This window comes from Megalobrama amblycephala, linkage group LG4 (genome assembly GCF_018812025.1).
Source record: "Megalobrama amblycephala isolate DHTTF-2021 linkage group LG4, ASM1881202v1, whole genome shotgun sequence".
NCBI classification, from domain to species: domain Eukaryota; kingdom Metazoa; phylum Chordata; class Actinopteri; order Cypriniformes; family Xenocyprididae; genus Megalobrama; species Megalobrama amblycephala.
In genome coordinates, this window is record NC_063047.1 from 39,169,241 (window position 1) to 39,184,027 (window position 14,787).

Here is a 14,787-nt window from a genome sequence, read left to right on the forward strand (position 1 = left end):
GAAGCGTTTAATGTTATCTCTACCAACCTTGACTATGTTTGGAGGCGGAACCAAGGCTCAGCAGCCAATCACTGAAGGATTACACGCACATGGACCAATCAGTAAACTCACAAATTTAGTTCTGGTTTAGTGTGTTCCATGTGTTCCCCATGTGAGCGACGCGTTGATTTAAGAAATTGTAAATTAATGAGTTATTTGTATTTACACTTCTAAAAGCTTACTGTAATTCCTGTCAGAATGAAGAAAAAGTGGAAGGAATCGACATTAACTGAAGAAAAGGTTCGTAAAGTTTGGTGTCAGGCATTTGTTTTATCATTTTACGTAGCAAAGCTGTATTACCAATATACATCACTTCTTCTAATTAGTTTGAAAATATTCAAACCTTTACTTTTTTTTAGTTTAGTAAATGCATATACAGAAAGTTTTTTAAATCTTTATTGAAAAGTAATAACAACCGTAACATCCCTTTCAACAGATGGAAGAACCAGATAGCATTCAGAATGAAGAAGAAAAGGAGAAAAAGAGTGCAAAACAGTCTAAGGACCCTAAGCGAAAAGCAAAGGACACGGTCTCAGATGCTGGGGTCTTACGGCCACTCAAGCTGTCTAAAAAGGAGTTGTACAAAGCCCCCACAGTGGAAGAGCTCAACCAGCTGAAAGAAGCAGAAAATCTCTTCCACTGCAGCATATTGAAAATGCAGGTCAGAAATCACATGCATGTTTTACTGTCTCATCTAGTCGACACACTGAGCTGCTCACTGCATGACATGGCTGTGAACTCACTGTAGATTATGTATTAGTGTATGAGAATATGTGCATTATAATAATATATTCAGCTTTACTTATCAGTGCTTCATATTGTTGATGTTCAGATGGAGGAACTGCTGAAAGAAGTGTCTCTTAGTGACTACAGGAAGAAGCTGGTGGACTCTTTTGTGCAGGAGGTTACAGATTTCCTGCATACTGTGCCTGAAACTGAAGTTGTGGAGGTCAGAAATTTGTGAAGCATTTACATTGTCATCAGCAGCATCAGTGCTGTCAGCATCATTTTCTTATTAGCATTCTCCTTCTCTCTAGTTGGATGACCTTTCATGGTTGCCAGGTGTTGAAGTCCCATTCCTCCTTGTCCCGCCGACAGCAAAAGGCAAATTTCACATGGAGCCTCCTGCATCGATCAACGTGGTGGGCAGTTATCCCCTGGGGACCTGTATCAAACCCAGAGTCATTGTGGACTTGGCTGTCACTATTCCTGCTGTAAGTTAAAACCTCCAAAACAACTGTGCTGTGTATGCAGCATATTTCTCTCTCTCTCTTTCTCTCTATCTAGCATCTATCCTGCCATCGTTCTAGGATCTATCTGTCTGTGTGTGTAGATATATATAATATATATATACATATATATATATATATATATATATATATATATATATATATATATATATATATATATTAGTTGATTTAATGCATTAATTTAATTAATTAGTCATTGAAAAATAAGAATAAAATGATTTAAGCACCCATCCAAGACCTAAGTAGGTCATCTTATGTTTACAAAAATTTGTATTATTTTTATATCATACGATAACGTTAAGCAATATCACACAAGGAGCACAATGTCACACGGGTGCCTTTTTTTTTGTCTCGAAAAACATGAATGCAAATGTGATATTGATTTTATACAATCGTTCAATAAATAAGTTAATATTGTGTTATATTTTAGACACAATATTGTCTGTTTTGTTATGAAATATTACCTATTAAGCTAGAGCAGAACATCATCTCCAAGCAACACACAGCGATTTTTCGTTTTCAGATTAATTCTCTTATTGAGTGAATCAGTCATGTGAACCAATGATTCAATGGATTATTCATAAACACTGCATCCCCATTTGTATACTATCTGCCCTAAATAGTATTGAATATTCACATACTATTTAGGATGGATAGTATGAACAAATTGAATGAATGACTCAATGATTTACTCATTTAGACATTTACTGCCACCTACTGGCAGTTTTCCGTTTCTTTTTTAGAGATTCACTTTACTAAAAAAAAAATTAATTTCATATTTTGGGGATAGTTTACCCAAAAATTTAAATTCTGTTTATTTACATTTTCTCACTTCATGTCATTTCAAACCTGTATGACTCTCTTTCTTTTGTGGAACATGAAGATCTTTTGAAGAATCTTGGTAACCAAACTGTTTTGGTCTGTAAATATATCTAAATACCAATTCAGATGCAGCCTCTTAAAAACAAAACAAAACAAAAAACTCATGGTCGTTATAGCCTAAACGTTTGTGTAATAAACTCTTGTATTGAATCAAATAAAATATTTCTTTCTAAAGCTATTTTTTGTATAGATTTGATTTGATACTTTTCTCATTCAACACAATAATGACTTTAAACTATCAGCCAAATTATATATATATATTTGTAATTCTGTCTGTCTAAACCAGAGGTCTTCAGTCCTGGTCCTAGGACCCACTTTCCGGCAAAGTTTATTTCCAACCTGCTTCAGCATACCTGCCTTTGTGTTTTCAAGCGATCCTGAAGAGCTTTTGTAGCTGCTTCAGGTGTGTTTGATAAGGGTTGGAACTAAACTCTGCAGGAGGACAGTGCGTGGTGGGGTGAAGACCTCTGGTCTAAAACTATTGTGCATTACTTCATTCTGTTATAATATGGTTTATGTTCTCTTTAAAGACTATTTTGCACCCAATGGATGCCATTAACCAGCGGTACCCACGAAAACGAGCGCTGTATCTGGCTGGCCTGGCACAGCAACTCTGCTTCTCAGAGGCTGTGGGTTCACTGAGCTACTCTTGTCTCCATGGCAACCGGCTTCGCCCAGTCCTACTTCTCAAACCCCCAGGTACAATTGTTCAAATAGTAGCTTGTGACACTCATTAGCTTCTTCAAAGTGTGCATCACATTTACTTTCAAATGCTTTCATGCCAAAGCAATTTCCATGGACGTGCACGTACTGTGTCTCGTTCTGTTATTATCTGCTCGCATCATTTTGAATTCCAAGTTAATTGCTGTTAAGCAGACTATTTTCTTTTGGTGTTTGGAGTACATTAATAGAAGCGACCCTGTGAAGAAAAAAAGGGTGCCAGCCTGATTTTTCATCATTGCTTCAAACTAAAATAATCAAGTAACCTTTGTGTTTGACCTTTAGGTAAAGACAGCAGCAAGGTCACATTGCGGATTCATGCCATTCCTCCTCCGGACTTCCTCAAACCTAGCCGCTTTCATCCTCAGAAGAACAACATCAGGACTGAGTGGTTTACAGGTGTTGCCAATAAGCAGCCAGGTAATGAGGAACTTTCTGAGATGAGTCATTTCATGACTAAGGCAGCACGCATACTGTCATGTCATAAGATTTTTCTGTCATTTTTTTTTTTTATCATGCAGAGAGCAGTGAGCCTGCTACTCCTCATTATAACAGCACAGTTCTTGGAGATCATCTCCCACTGTCACATCTTCAGTTCCTGTCGGCCATCAGCGCACAGTGTCCTGCTTTTGGAGAAGGTGTGGCCCTCCTCAAAGTGTGGCTCAGACAGAGAGAACTGGACCAGGTAAGACCACATTATTTCTGTATGCGCATGTCATTTATTACCTACACTGATATCACAGTAGTGACGTGAATTCTATTATAGAATAAGAGACAACCTGTTGGAATGATTTATCTTGTTGTATGACCTTTTATAAAACAAAATATTAAAATACAAAATAATACAAGTACATGTACATGTACATTATACTTCACTGTTTATACTATTTTATTCATCATGCACTACCCCTTTTTTATTACATTTTATTCTGTATGACCCTGGCCACCATTTTTGTGCAGTTAGATAAAAGGAATAAACAGATCACAAATTCTGTTTAATAAATACTGTTTGTCACCTCTTTAGGGTGCAGGTTGTTTTTGCGGCTTCCATGCATCAATGTTAATGGCTTATCTTCTGTCCACACACAAAGTGGGCAAAAGCATGAATGTCTACCAGCTGTTCAGGAATGCACTGCACTTCTTTGGTAAGAGAGGTCATAGTATAACTTTTTATAACTTGTTACTATGGTGGTTATGGAAGTGTATTAATCAGCTTAATCATCTGCTTTATCATTTCACATTTTCAGCTTCCACAGATCTGACAGAGAACGGTATCACCTTGGCTAAAAACCCAGACTCAAAGGCGGTGAGCAGAAGTGACTTTTTTTATTTTTTATACCTGTTTTGTCTTTTTTTGCATCACCATGCCTTTCACTTTTCTCCTGCTTTAGCCCTCACTGCAGGAGTTCCATGCAGCTTTCTCTGTGGTCTTTGTAGACCCATCTGGGCATCTCAATCTGCTTGCAGACATGACAGCTTTTACCTACAAACAGGTGAGTTCTGATGTAGTATCACTTTAGCTCAGTGATAATGTGATGTTCACTTACAGACTTCAGTTTATACTTCAGTTTATAGAGTTAGCATTTAATGTAAATGTAATGTTATTTAAGTGTAATTATAAATAAAAAAGTTCTTTTTAAAAAAAGTCTCCTTGACCTGTACATAAAAACTGTAATAAGAGGTTGTCTTACCAGCAGTCAACTATTGTAGTCAAAGATTTGCTTGTCTGCCAAAATAATAGAATTCCATAAAAATATCTTAAAGGGATAGTTCACCCAAAAATGAAAATTTGATGTTTATCTGCTTACCCCCAGGGCATCCAAGATGTAGGTGACTTTGTTTCTTCAGTAGAACACAAATGATGATTTTTAACTCCAACCGCTGCCGTCTGTCAGTCGTATAATGCGAGTCAATGGTAACGCAATTTATAAGAGTCAATAAACATGCACAGACGAATCCAAATTAAACCCTGCGGCTCATGACGGCACATTGATTCCTAAGACACGAAACGATCCGTTTGACATCCGGAAGTGATGTCTAGCACTCATTGAAGTATATGCGCGAGACATCACTTCCGCTGTCAGAGCGCGATCAGACCTCACTAAGCGATTGCTGAACGCAGTTGGACATAGTGGTGTATTAGAGGTAAAAAATGATATAAATACCTTTCGGTTTCTCACACAAACGGATTGTTTCGTGTCTTAGGACATCAATGTGTCGTCACGAGCCGCAGGGTTTAATTTGGATTTGTCTGTGCATGTTTTTTGACTCTTATAAATTGTTTACCATTGACTCGCATTATAAGACTGACAGACGGCAACGGCTGGAGTTAAAAATCATCATTTGTGTTCTACTGAAGAAACAAAGTCACCTACATCTTGGATGCCCTGGGGGTAAGCCGATAAACATAAATTTTCATTTTTGGGTGAACTATCCCTTTAATCTAGGGCAGTGTTATTATTGTTAACTAAAACAGTGAATTGAAATAAAACTAAAATAAAATAATAACTTAAACAAAACAACAACTTAAACAAAAGTTATAAAACTAAATACAATTATAAAACTAAAAAAAAACAACAACAAAATGACAAACTAAAAATAAAATGAATTACTAAAACAAACAATACAATAATAATATATTAATAATACCAAACACTTATTTGGTGGCTTTCTGATATATTTAATTAATTTGATAAATGTATTGAAATGTAAAGTATGTATAAATTGAAAGTTTAATCAGTTGACAGACATAATCCAAATGTTTCTGATTTGTTTCAGATCCAGCATGAGGCATCACTCTCACTGAAGTTCTGGGATGATCCGACAATAGATGGCTTCCATGCCCTGCTCATAACGTCCAAAGCCATGATCAGAACATATGACAATGTCTTTCAGTAAGTGTCCTTTAACACAAACCTGCTATTCATGTGTTATTGCATTCGTGTTTTTCTGAACACTCTTTCTCTCTCTCATTCTCAGACTGAGTCAGCTGGTAAATTTGCAGGCCTCTTGTAAAAAGCTTTCACTCCTGAATGAGCTCATGGACTACAGCGGGAACTACGTCCTCAGTGCACTTCCGTTCATTTTGTCCCTCTTGCAGCGAGGGCTTGGAGAAAGGATCTACCTTCTGGCACACTCACTCCCTCAAGACCCTGAGGTACATTCATTAAATTGCCACTACATCAGATTGGCTCTTTTACCAAGCTTTCCTAAACACTCTGAATGCATTGTTTTAATGTGTGTAAATGATTTTTGCAGTGGCCGGTGGACAGTGCACCTCCTAAGCATAAGGACCAGCCGCCTTTGAGCATTGGTTTGATGCTGAACCTTGAACGTGCTCTCTCTGTTCTTGACAGAGGACCGCCAGCAGATAACCCCAAGGTAAACTAGCCCACATGTGCATAGATGTCTGTGTAAGTGTCTTATAGTTCTGTAGCAGTGTCCAAACACCCTCTCTGTTGTTGGTTTTTCAAGGCAGCTGAGTTCAGGCAGATGTGGGGCTCTCGCTCAGAGTTGCGGCGCTTCCAGGATGGAGACATCACTGAGGCAGTGCTGTGGTCAGGGAACTCCACCTGTCAGCGGAGACTCGTTCTACTGGAGATCATCACTTACCTACTACAGCTGTACGTCTCTGTTCTAGCCATTATATTACTTAACTTAAATACACTCTCTAAAAGTGCAATAAAAGTGGTAAGCTGCATTCACACTACCAGTGGCTGGCAGTCAGGTCGCTAGTGGGCGTCCCACTACTGGTTGCCTGATAACGTTTGTGAACGACATTCACGGATGTTACTCCATTTCGATTCTTGCCTCTACAAACAAACATTTTAGAAGGAAAAGCCTAAATATAAACGGAATCGCTACATAAATGCATAATATTAAATATATGGCTCTTTGCCATCGTGATTATTTATCTGCAGTGAAAGCACAAGCGCTGGTCCATCTGGGTTCACGAAAGCATTCAGGTCACTGACTTGGTTGTCGCTCTTCATTTGCATAAAGTTAAACATATCTCAACTTTGTCGTGTCGATGGACACAACTACATCCTGTTGCCAGTGGTCACCATCGCTTATGTTGCTGGAAATCGGCAGCTCTCTATTTAAATGAATGTGAGCTTGGCGCTGCGTGTCTCTGGCAGTGTGAACGCAGCTTTAGTCAATTCAGACGGTTACTTTGAAGTCAAATAAAAGTTTATTTCAGTTGGTGTGTGTCTGCAGATTAGTTTTTTGGTTGTTTTGATTATAAAATGTTAAATAGCAATTGAACTGCTTGGTTTGGATTGTGTACAAAGTTATTTTTTTAATATGTAACAGTGTTGTTTTTGTTAACTAAAATTAAAACTATTAAAAAATTGGTTATTGAAATGAAGCAAAAATAAAATATAAATATTAGACAGAAAAAAGTGTTGCAACTAACTGTAATAAAATACATTTGAAGTACTAAAATTGAATTACTAAAAATGAAATAAAATAAATCTATTATTATTATTATTATTATTATTATAGATTTTTTCTTATAAATTAAATAACTAAAACTTAGTAAAAATAAATAAATGAATAAATAAAAGCTCGGTTCAAAACAATAAATACTATAATAGTATATAAATAATACTAAAATAAAATAACACTTATTTGTGAAAATTCATACTATTACTAAAATGAATCAAGTCAAATCAAATTATGCTCTAAATCAGAATCTAATTGAATATTTATGTCAAGGTGGTACTGTGGAACATTTAGTATCTTTTTATTGTTGGCATAATATTTTGCATTAATCTTTTTTTGTGTACGTTTTTATAAGTTTTTCTCATACACATTTTTGCATAAATTACATTATCATGTTATTTGTAAATTTCTCTCATTTTAGTCATGCCGATATCCCTGAATCATGTGTGAGATTTGTTGGTGGACAACTGGATGATGTCATCAAAGTTAACAAAGAGGTACTTCATAAATGTGAATATACAACTCATTAAATGTGTGTAAAAATTGATAAACGGGTTGCTTTATCTGCACAAGCTCACGTTGATATTTTTGTCACCCAGATCTGCACTACAGGAGAGGAGGAGAGTCTGAAGGTGGTTCAGGCTTACGATGATCTGAGCAGGAAGCTCTGGCAGTTGGAGGGGCTGCCACTGTCTATTACATCAGTGCAGGGTGCCCACCAGGCATTGAGATACACACAGGTCAGCCACCTCCCAGATATATATTCAGTTGTGTGATGTATTCAAGTATATCACTTAATTTTCTGTTTTTCCTCATTTGTCCTCTGCAGGTTTTCCCACCAGTTCCTGTGAGGATGAACTATAAGTTTTTTGCCAAAAAGAAGAATCGTCTCGGATTAGTGCCACACGAGGACAAACCTTGCCCTTATTACATAACCCCTATTAAAGGTACTCTTTTTTTCGTTTTGTCAAAGGGGTTTTTCGTAATTCTCATGTTCCAAACCAGTCTGACCCTCAACAAAATTTAGTTTCTTAGACATTTTGTTCATCAAAATAATCTTCACAGATTGTCATAACTTGCATGAATTTTGAAGCCTAAATGCAATTGACAGAAGTAAAAAGCCAAAGTTAGAGTTAGAAAGCCTGAGTTAGAATAGTTTGCAAGAACAGGAGTATAAACACAATGAAACTGTAAAAGTGGACTAGTGAGTTGGTGTTTTACTGTTTGGCATGATGACATTTCATATTGCCAACCTCTCTAGTCCTATCTAGCCAGTTTTTAGCAACCACTTTTTTCAAGATATTGAAAGCTTTAAACAGTTAGTTCACCCAAAAATTATGTAATTAATTACTTGCCTTCATATCAACCTTTGACTTTTGTTTATCTTCAAAACACAAATTAAGATATTTTTGATGAAATCCCAGCGGGATTGGCTCGTCCATAGACAGCAATATAATCAACACTTTCAAGGTCCAGAGAGGTACTAAAGACATCGTTAAAATCGTCAACGTGACTGCAATGTTGATTATATTGCTGTCAATAGACGAGTCATACACCTTTCAGATTTCATCAAAAATATCTTAATTTGTGTTCTGAAGATGAACAAAGGTGTTACAGGTGTGGAACGAGTAATTAATGACAGCATTTTTGGGTGAACTAACCCTTTAAAATATTTTTGATGAAATCAAGGGTTTTTTTTATCCTCAATAGAAAGCAACGAAATTATCACATTCAAGGTCCAGAAAAGTAGTAAAAACATTGTTTAAATAATGTGACCACAGTGGTTCAACCTTAATGTTATAAAGCGACGAGAATAACTTTTTGTGTGCAAAAACAAAACAAATGACTTTATTCAACAAATTTGTCTCTCCCCTGTCATTCTCCTATGCGGTTTTCGTTGCAGCGCTTCCAGGTTCTATGTTAGAACGCCGACTCAGTATTGGCCAACGCTTGTTCACGTGAACGGCACAATGCATGCAAGTAATGCTGACGCAGGAGCCGGCCAATACTGAGCTGGTGTTCAGACTTAAACATGGAAGCGCTGAACTGCGTCAACTGCGTACGAGTTTGACATCGTAGTAAAAAAATTGTTGAATAAAATTGTTATTTTTGTTTTGTTTTTGGGCACAAAAAGTATTCTTGTCACTTCATAACATCAAGGTTGAACCACTGTAGTCACATGGACTATTTTAATGATTTCTTTAATACCTTTCTGGACCTTGAATGATGGTAATTATGTTGAATTTCATCAAAAATATCTTGTGTTCTGAAGATGAACGAAGGTCTTATGGGTGTGGAACGGCAGGGTGAGTAATTTAATTTTTGGGTGAACTAACCCTTTAAAAAAAATCACAAAGGGTATTACTGATGTAGAATAAAACATGTTGTAGAATAAAATCGAAACTATCTTGAGCTTGTGGTAACCTCAGACCTTATATTTCAGGCATGTAAACCATTCAAAAAATGCATTGACTTTGATACTATGAAACTGCAAGTGGGTCATTTTCTGGGTTTTAAGACTCATACCTGAAGCACTCTATTTGGGTTTTGATGTTCATGTTTTGAGTGCAGCTCCACAGATATGAGTTATGCATGAATATGCTGTTATGTTTCATATCCTTTTGTCATTTGTTTTTCTAGTCATTGTTCATATGGAGGGAAGTGGAAAATGGCCCAGTGAGCACCTGGCAATACGCCACATTAAAGCAGCCTTTCACATCTGCTTGGGACAACTGCTTAACAAACACCACCAATACACATTTAATGCAACACCCACCTACGTGGATGTGAGCAAGGTAATGTGTGCACTTTTATTCATGTTGGTTGCTATTGTTTTTCACATTTATGATTGTAATAATATTTTGTCATGATGGAGTTACGAGCACATTATTTCATCATGCTTTATGTAAATATCCGTTCAGGATGGGCTAGCCTTCCGAATCCAGGTGGCCTATCACAGAGAACCGCAGATCCTGAGGGAAAGCCTGACCCCTGCGGGAATGCTGATATACAGGGACAACGCTGAGGCCCAGGCGCTGGAGCTGGAGACCCGGCACAAACCTTTCCTAAACAGCACCTTGCATGGGTACAACACGCATACATATACATGCACGATACACTCGTTTGGTTTGGCCTTATTTTGGCAAGTGGCTTGTTTAGATGAATAGGTAACCTGACATGTTACATGTTAGGCTCCAGCAGCAGCATGGGTGTTTTGGTGTCGTGTGCCGCCTGGCTAAGCGTTGGCTGGCATCTCAGTTCCTTTTGGAATATATCCGAGAGGAAGCAGCTGACCTGTTGGTGGCTTCACTTTTCCTACATCCGGCACCCTTCACTCCACCAAGGTAATATGGCTCTCTGGTGCATTTATTTATTTATTCATTGTTGTATTGTATACTGTACAGTACAGTCACGCCACGTCTATTCCAGTTCTCCTCAGGTGGGGTTCCTTCGCTTCCTTCATTTGATTTCCACGTTTGACTGGAAAAACAATCCCCTGATAGTTAACCTAAATGGGAAACTCACAGGTAAGCTTCACTTTGATTTGTTTAGGGCTTGCTCAACTGCAAACTTTACAAATCTTTCAGAAAAATTGTGAACTAGTCAGCGGGTCTTACTTTATATGAATGCAGTTTCTGTTTTATTTATTGTTTCTGGCAAGTCTGCATGGGAGAGTAACAAAGAAGAGCTTATGTCTATCTACTTATTCATGTTTTGAACTGTTCGGAGCGCCACTTGATTCATTGTAGGGTGGTTGATGAACTCAGACCATCTTAGGGTGCTTTCACACATGGATCGTTTGGAGTGTTTGTTTCGAATCCTGGTGTGTTTTCTCGCGTAGTTTGGTTCGTTTAAGCAAATATGAACACGCCAATTGCACTCGGATCTGCACCAAAACAATCGCTCCGAGATCGCCTGAACAAGGTGGTCTTGGCCTGATTGCAAACTAACTCTGGATTGGTTCGATTGAGGTGAGAAAGCAGTCCGTCTCAACAAACCAAATGGTATCATAATGCATAACAGCAAACGTGTTATACAAAAAGCAGCAGTGTCTGATTCTGTGAGTGAGCACATTAGTTATCACAGCTGAAAACCAAAGAGCGCTTCTTCTTAATACATTGTGTAATTGCTCTTTTCTGTGCATTGCAAGAATGCAGTCCTGACGAAGCCTTGCTTCCAGCTCTACCTGCATTATGTAGGCTATACTGTATATTAAAGGTGCCATCTAATGTTTTTTTTACAAGATGTAATATAAGTCTAAGGTGTCCCCTGAATGTGTCTGTGAAGTTTCAGCTCAAAATACCCCATAGATTTTTTTTTAATTAATTTTTTTAACTGCCTATTTTGGGGCATCATTAACTATGCACCAATTCACGCTGCGGCCCCTTTAAATGCTCACGCTCCCCGCCCACGGAGCTTGCGCTTGCCTTGAACAGCATAAACAAAGTTCACACAGCTAATATAACCCTCAAAATGGATCTTTACAAAGTGTTCGTCATGCAGCATGTCTAATCGCGTAAGTACAGTGTTTATTTGGATGTTTACATTGATTCTGAATGAGTTTGAGGCTATACTCCGTGGCTAGCGGAGCATAGCCTCATGCTACACTGTTGGAGAGATTTATAAAGAATGAAGTTGTGTTTATGAATTATACAGACTGCAAATGTTTAAAAATGAAAATAGCGACGGCTCTCTTGTCTCTGTGAATACAATAAGAAACGATGGTAACTTTAACCACATTTAACAGTACATTAGCAACATGTTAACGAAACATTTAGAAAGACAATTTACAAATATCACTAAAAATATCATGATATCATGGATCATGTGAGTTATTATTGCTCCATCTGCCATTTTTTGCTATTGTCCTTGCTTGCTTACCTAATCTGATGATTCAGCTGTGCACATCCAGACGTTAATACTGGCGTGTCTAATGCCTTGAACATGAGCTGGCATATGCAAATATTGGGGGCGTTATGTAACAGTCGGTGTTATGTTGAGATTCGCCTGTTCTTCGGAGGTCTTTTAAACAAATGAGATTTATATAAGAAGGAGGAAACAATGGAGTTTGAGACTCACTGTATGTTGTTTCCATGTACTGAACTCTTGTTATTTAACTATGCCGAGGAAAATTCAATTTTTAATTCTAGGGCACCTTTAATGTAGGAATGAGGGCTACATTCGTATAGCGTTTGCGTGTGTGTGGACAGTTAGACATAAGCCACAATATTCCGAACCAGGAAGAAAATGCAACATTGTAACACATGAAGTCCCTGTTTTGGAACAAAGCAAAAGATCTACAGGTGTGAAAACGGCCTTAGATGGCCATGGCTCACTTAACTTTTTTTTTTCTAATGTAGTCTACCGTTCAAAAGTTTCTGATTTGGTGCTCAAGAAAAATTTCTGATTAGTATCAATGTTGAAAACTGTTGTGCTGCTTAATATTTTTGTGGAAACCGTGATACTTTGATGAATGGAAAGTTCAAAAGAATAGCATTTATTCCACAGAAATCTTTCACAGAATGTCTTTCACTTGCTGAATAAAAGTATTGATTTCTTCCAAAAAAAACTAAAACTAAACTAAAATGCTCAACATTCACTTTTTTACCACTTTAATATAATGTCTCGCAGCTACACTTGGACCAAAGAACAATTGTGAAGTCATTTGATCCATGACTAGTTGACACAGTCCTAGCACAATGACTATTAGCAGGACTATTTGTCTTTGCATGCCCTAAAACATTGTGATACTGAAATGAGTATTTTTGTTTCAGCTGCTGACCACACGGATATAAAGAATGACTTTGGGGCCTCTAGAGAATCTCTTCCCACCATGTTCATTGCCACTCCCAATGACACGAAAGTCTCTGTGTGGACTAAAAAGGCTCCTTCTGTGCAGGTCTGTAGATGAAGTAGTGTTCTAAATTACAGTATTTGACAAATTATGTTATATGTACAGTAAATAAACCTAACTGGTGCGGTCTCCTCCACACAGATGCTCCAGCGTGCTGTCATGCTGGCGGCAGAGAGTTTGCATGTTTTAGAGACTCACCTTATTGACTCCAGTCAAAAGCAGGACGCCCAGGTCAGTTCCTTTTATATTTAGCCTGTATTCTGCAAATTTATGCAACTGTCATCTTTTTGTCTTATACCTCACTGTTTCCTTTCTGTTTCTAGGTGGTATTTCGACCTCCTCTGGAGGCTTATGACGTTCTGATCCACCTCGTTCCGCAGCAGGTTCCTCTGTTAGCTAAAGCTGTGGATCCTCCTCCCATCACCTACAATCAAGGCACCTATAATGGCGACCCACTCGCCTCAGGAGGAGTTCTGCCAGTCATTGACTATGATCCGGTCCGACTGTATCTCTCTGAACTCAGGGTTTGTGTCATTTTTAATTCACTTTTACTGAATCTTTTCCCATTATGCTTTCATGGACTTTTAAATACCCTTGAAGGCCAGATCCATCTTATAGCAATTCTCTTGTGATTTTTAGGATGCATTTGGAGATCTGGCTCTGTTTTTCAATGACCCATTTGGTGGAACCGTGATCGCAGTGCTGTGGAAGCCATCTGCCTTTGAGCCACAACCCTTCAAGGTTCCTCATTTATTTATTTATTTATTTATCTATTTATTTTTTAGTTTTTATTTACTATGACCCTGACTAGGGTTGGCAGAATTTAAGTCAACTGACTTGCAATTAATTTTAAGACTTATGATTTTCTCTGTTCTCAGACATCTCTAATGAATGCCCGCTGTGTGGAGGTGAATGGAGATGTGGCAACCACAGTGCCAAACATAGAGGCCATCCTGCAGGATTTCCGCATCATCGGGAAGGGTCTCGTCAAAAAATTGGAACTAAGGACAGAAAAATGGGCTGTCTAGGATATGGCAGTAGTTTCTGTGGAAATAACTGTTTATCTGGATATATTCTGTGTGTTTACTTGTAACATTTCATGTGCTCGAATTGCTTTGATTAAATTCTCAGAATCTGCCTTTTAAATGCATTGTTCTTCTGTATTATTTTAATTAATAACAAGATGATTTGTTCCTTTTATACAATGAGTGTGACCCACTTTTATAGATATTTAAGACTGAATGTGGCTATGTAATGAAAGAGACAACCATATAATGCATAACTGAATGTAACAAAACATTTAATTTTACCCAGAATCAAGAGTGGAAAAAATGTATTGCATAACATTTAGGACCATAAAGACAGCAATTCTTCATAATTTAGGAACATAATTATTTTTACTCTGACATCATGGCTGTTAAACACATTTCCTCCCATATTCTTATTGCTGCACCGTGGCATATTAAAGAACATGTTGTAGTATGTGCTGTTCTCTTTGCTATATTTTCTCTATCTGTAATAGTTTTTGATAGGTTTTACATTTTTGTAAGAAAACAACTATTACAATATAAAAAATGTTTCCATTTTAATTTAAAC

The 14,787-nt window shown here is 37.5% G+C and overlaps 1 protein-coding gene across 1 annotated transcript; it reads left to right on the forward strand.

Moving 5' to 3' along the window:
• The first annotated feature begins 111 nt into the window (after window positions 1-111).
• nol6 (nucleolar protein 6 (RNA-associated)) lies at window positions 112-14,337 on the forward strand. The gene is made up of 26 exons (XM_048189189.1): window positions 112-279; window positions 476-700; window positions 872-988; window positions 1,077-1,253; window positions 2,702-2,870; window positions 3,177-3,311; window positions 3,413-3,576; window positions 3,916-4,036; window positions 4,139-4,197; window positions 4,283-4,384; window positions 5,670-5,785; window positions 5,871-6,048; window positions 6,150-6,272; window positions 6,366-6,514; window positions 7,759-7,834; window positions 7,937-8,077; window positions 8,167-8,284; window positions 9,978-10,132; window positions 10,259-10,422; window positions 10,529-10,681; window positions 10,767-10,864; window positions 13,112-13,236; window positions 13,333-13,422; window positions 13,515-13,715; window positions 13,831-13,932; window positions 14,070-14,337. The coding sequence occupies exons 1-26, from the start codon at window positions 238-240 to the stop codon at window positions 14,217-14,219; spliced, it is 3,450 nt and encodes a 1,149-aa protein (XP_048045146.1). The 5' UTR covers window positions 112-237; the 3' UTR covers window positions 14,220-14,337.
• Window positions 14,338-14,787: the final 450 nt, after the last annotated feature.